The sequence below is a fragment of the Bison bison genome, unplaced genomic scaffold, assembly GCF_000754665.1.
Source record: "Bison bison bison isolate TAMUID 2011002044 unplaced genomic scaffold, Bison_UMD1.0 scf7180017864078, whole genome shotgun sequence".
NCBI classification, from domain to species: domain Eukaryota; kingdom Metazoa; phylum Chordata; class Mammalia; order Artiodactyla; family Bovidae; genus Bison; species Bison bison.
Window position 1 is genome coordinate 307,397 of NW_011494650.1, and position 4,524 is coordinate 311,920.

Sequence of the window (4,524 nt, forward strand, 5' to 3'; positions counted from 1 at the left end):
CTGGGGGGCAGCGGCCCCCAGAGGTCAAGGAAGTCATGAGGGAATAGGGATTTTGCTGCCTCTGCCCGCAGAGATGTGACCCAGGCTCCTTGGGCAGGACTAGGAAGGCAGGTCCTCCGGTGGTGCCAGGGCCGAGCTGGAGCCGCTGTCTAGGCCGGGGCTTGGAGGGCTGCCGGGCGACGGCGTCGGGGTGCAGGGGGTCCCGGAGAGTGGTGTGTCGGTGCTCAGGGAGGAGGGCGTCCCGGAGCGGGGGGCCCTGCGGGGCCTGGCCGGCCCCAGCTCCACTCGGCCCACACGCTCGGCGAACTTGAGCGAGCACACTGTCTCGCCGAGATCCTCGGGCCGCGTGGAGATCTGCGGGTAGCTGCGCTGGTGGGCGTGCCCTGGTGGGCGGTGCCTGGCATGCAAATGACCACCCTCCCCGCCGGCCGTCCCGCCCACCTGCAGGAGCAGCACCACCGTGGCGCCTGGACCCAGCGCCGGCTGCAGCAGGCGCGTGAGCTGCGAGTCGCGGAAGGGCACGTGGGACCGGCGGGCCCGCAGCGCGGCCATCACGCCTCCCAGTGCCAGCAGCGAGCGGTTGATGGTCCGAGCCTCCCGTAGACGCTGGGCGCCGTCCCGGTCTTCCTGCGACGTTCCGGCCGTCCCCGCCTTCCAGGCGCGCTCGGACCCCGCCAGGTCGACGAGGTGTAGCGTGCCTGCAGGAGCGAGCGAGCCCGGCGTGGACGGAGGCCCGGCGTGGGTGCAGCGAGGCCCCCGCAGGGCTCAGGCGCCGAGGTACCTGCGGTGCCGGGACCGCGCGATGGGGACGCTGTGCGCAGTGTCAGCGTGACCAGGGCGTGCGAGCGAGAGCTGCGCTGGTTCATGGCGGTGGCAGCGGTGGCCCGGTTGCTCCTCCCCAGGCTCAGCATCTGCAGGACGGGCGGACAAGGGCTGGCCTGTAGCGGGTCCCGCGCCCCCGGTGCGGGTACAGGGCGGGGGCTTGGAGGACTGCGGGGCCCCACTGGGCAGCCTCACCTGGTGCAGAGACTCCAGGTTGGGCACGTCCCAGTGGGTGAGGCCAGCCACCTGGATTCCCCCCTGGCCTGCTGGGCCCTGCCTCACTGCCAGGCGCTGGGGAGGCCCAGGGGCAAGGAGGTCCCTGGTGAAAAAGGGCAGGGCTCCGTTGGGGGTTCTGGGGGGTGGAGACAGAAGAGGTTGGGGCTGGGGGCAAGGCAGGAGGCACCAGGTGCCCCTGACCTGACAGCCTCGTTGTAGATCTCCACCATGCTGAGGGTTACACGGTGCTGCCCGCCTGTGCCCATCTCCTGGAATAGTGACTGCAGTGCCCTAGGAGCGATGCCGGGGTCCTCAGGCGGCCCCTGGGGATGGCATGGGGTGCCTCAGCAAGCTCACATCCCAGCCCCTGGCTCCGGAGCTCCCCAACTGCATCCTTTCCCACCTCCATGCTGTAGGTCTTCCCCGTCCCTGTCTGACCGTAGGTGAAAATGCAGACACTGTAGCCCCCGAGGCAGGACAGCACAGCAGACTCCAGCTCCCTGAAGACCTAGGGGTGCAAGGGGTTTGGAAGGGCCCTAAGCCTGAGGTAAGAGAACTTGACCATAACTTGATTCCCCTGGGAGGAGACTGGCTTTAGGGGAACGTAGGGGAAGCGAGGATCTCCCAACAGACAGAGGAGGCTCCCTGGACAAGGTGGCATTTGCAAGAATTTGCCAGCCAAAGAGGGAAGGAACATGACAAATAGCGGGAACAGAGTAATAGAGTCCTGATGACTGACTGCTTGGGAGACTTGGGGGTGTAGCAGTCAAGGGTCCAGACCCTGGGCTCGATGGCCAGGTTCAAACCCCAGGTGGGATTGGAGGCAAATCACTCATCTTTTCCTCTGCAAGGTGGGGACTGTAGTGGCACCTGTTGTGAGGATTAAGTGATAACAAGGAAAGAGGGCTAGTGCAGCACGTGCCACACGAAGGATGAACCCAGAGGGCCCATGGCTGGGGGGTGGCAGCAGCCAGGATCCTGAAGCTGTCCCTGGGCAGGTGCACAGAAGCAGGTGAAGGGGACATGGAGCTGGGACTTGGCATCCTGCTCACAGCTGGACACCAGCAGCAGCCTCCTGAACAATGACAAGGTCAGCTTCCATGCCCAGAGGCATGAAAGCCTAACTGAGTAGGGAGCCAGTGCTGTCTGAAATGTTGATTGCCAGACACTAAAGCAGAACCCAGAATAGCCAGTGAGGTGGCTCAGACTCCGTGGCTAGAAAGGAGCACTGGAGGTGCTCCTGCAGAGATGGGGGCTCAGTGCCAGATGCCTTTAACTCTTTCCTCTAGAACCGGAGGGCCCTGTCCACCTGGAAGACAATGCACAAAGGGGCCCCTATCCAGGGCTGCAGCGGGCATGGAGGCTGAAGACAGGGTAGGGGTGGTGTGGGGGTAAATGGAGGTAGGTGGCAAACAGCTGTGGGGACCCCGAAAGTGAAAGAGGGAGCCCTGGCCACCTGCCAGGCACTCTCACCAGTCTGTCCCTGTGAGGCCACCACAGTCTGATCTCTGACAGCTCTGCCTCTCACCTCACCCTCCCAGCTCTCAGCCTTGTTCCTGAGCTAGGGAAGCTCCAGCTGCACAGTGTGTGCGCACTGGAGAGGTGTGTGGGAAGCAAGGTGGCGGGCGCTGGGACTTAAGCCTCTGCTTTCCAGCTCCCTGGGTCTGGCAGCAAAGGGGAGGAGGGCAGGATCTGAGCAGGGCATTGGGAGAGCTCAGGTGCTGGAAGCTCACCTGTGCTCCCCACTCCCCCAACCACAAAGCAAGGAGGGGTACCCCTCTCAGAGCGGGTCAGTCTGAACGCTGGGCCAGGGGAGTGGACAGCCAGAGAAGCCTGGGGGACAGAGGTCCCCGGGCACAGCAGGGCCCCAGCCGGGCCCTGCAGCCCTGCGGGACTGTCACCTCAAGCATGCTCTCCTGGCACAAAGTTACTTTTGAATATGTTAATCTTCCTTTAAGCCATAATTTGTCTTCCCCGGCCTGCAAGAGCTTGGTGAAAGTGAAGTCACTCAGTCGTGTCCAACTCTTTGTGACCCCGTGGACTGTAGCCTATCAGGCTCCCCTGTCCGTGGGATTTTCCAGGCAAAAGTGCTAAAGTGAATTGCCATTTCTTTCTCTAGGGGATCTTCCCAACCCAGGAATCGAACCCGGGTCTCCCTCATTGCAGGCAGACTCTTTACCGTCTGAGCCACCAGGGAAGCCCCAAGAGCTTGGTGGCCAGATGCAAAGGAAAAACCCTGGGAGGAAAGCAAGTGCCCAGCTAGGATGCCAGCCCTGCTCCTAGGCCCCCCGGCTCCCTCCCTTCCTTGCTGGAGTCCAGCCACCCTCTCTCCTAGGAGGGCGGACAGACAGGCGCCTCCTCAGGACTCCAGGGGATCTGAGAGACAGTCAACACAGATCCAAGGGTGGAGCATCACCTCCTCTTGGCTGGCGTGCGGAGGGAAGACCCAGTCTAGGCGGAAGCGACGCTGGTGCCCTCGATAGCAGGTGGTAACAGTGCCACCCGGGCCGGGCTCTAAGCTCACCAGGCTGGAGGGTGTCCCTGGCCTCAGCCGACACAGCACACGGATGTTTCCTGGGGTGGAGATCAGGTCCAGAGCTGCCTCCTAGGTCCTGAAGTGTGAAGAGCCTCCACGTCCCCAACCTCTGCCACTCCAGCCCTTTGCTCCCCAAACCTGCTGTACCCTTGAGCTCCAGCAGCCGCCCTGAGCATCCAGGCAGAGGCCCCTGCCGCGCCTCTGTGAGTTGACTCCCAGCCCCGTCAGCTGACAGTGCCCCTAGAGCCCAGGAAACCTGGGGGGACAGAGACGTGAGGGAGGGGCCGGCACAGGGAGGGGAGGCAGTGGAAACAGCTGGGGGATGCTGTGCTGAGGGCAGGATCTACTACGCAGCCCAGCTGCGGTGATCTACCGCTTTCTGTGGCTTCAGGCCCCAGGGGGCGGGAGTGATCTCTCAGTGACCTGGGATGGAGCTCAGGGACCTGAGGAGAATGGTGGCTCCTGGCAACCGTGTGAGACATCCACTGTCACCCCAGTCTGCACAGGACACAATCACTCTGGCTCCAGAGCCCCTGGTCTCCATCAGAGCAGACAACACCCTGGGAGTGGAAAGGAGGCGGGGACAGGGGCTCCCCAAGGGAAGGCCAGTGAAAAGGCTGCCAGAGAGCAAGTGCGAGGGAGGGAGCAAGCGGTCCTGACCTGTCCCTGGGCTTCACTCAGAGAACCCTGGCAGCTCTGGGTAAAGGTGCTGACGAGTCCCCGGAGGTCCCCACAGCCCTGACGCAAGCTGGCCATGCGAGCATGAAGTCCTGCGGGGGAGGCTATGGTGAGGGGAGGCCAGACGCCACACCTCGCCATGAGCTCCACAGCCCCGGAGCTTCCCTGCCAGCTGCCCTCGCATCTGCTGCAGCTCCCTCCTGCAGTTCTGCTCAGTCTCCTGCTGGAGCTGCCGGAGGGCCCCCTGAAGGCCCTGCAGCTGCACCTCCTGC

General features: G+C 63.7%; 1 protein-coding gene across 1 annotated transcript in view; it reads right to left on the reverse strand.

Annotated features, from left to right (window-relative positions):
* Positions 1–99: 99 nt before the first annotated feature.
* KIFC2 (kinesin family member C2) overlaps positions 100–4,524 on the reverse strand; it is a 7,780-nt gene continuing 3,355 nt past the window's right edge. Inside the window, exons 10-19 of the mRNA XM_010837584.1 lie at positions 4,418–4,520; positions 4,235–4,344; positions 3,722–3,830; positions 3,455–3,612; positions 1,442–1,546; positions 1,240–1,361; positions 1,018–1,141; positions 782–911; positions 442–698; positions 100–354 (exon numbers count right to left, since the gene is read on the reverse strand). Coding sequence (XP_010835886.1) covers positions 100–354; positions 442–698; positions 782–911; positions 1,018–1,141; positions 1,240–1,361; positions 1,442–1,546; positions 3,455–3,612; positions 3,722–3,830; positions 4,235–4,344; positions 4,418–4,520 — 1,473 coding nt within the window. The remainder of the gene's footprint in view (positions 355–441; positions 699–781; positions 912–1,017; positions 1,142–1,239; positions 1,362–1,441; positions 1,547–3,454; positions 3,613–3,721; positions 3,831–4,234; positions 4,345–4,417; positions 4,521–4,524) is intronic.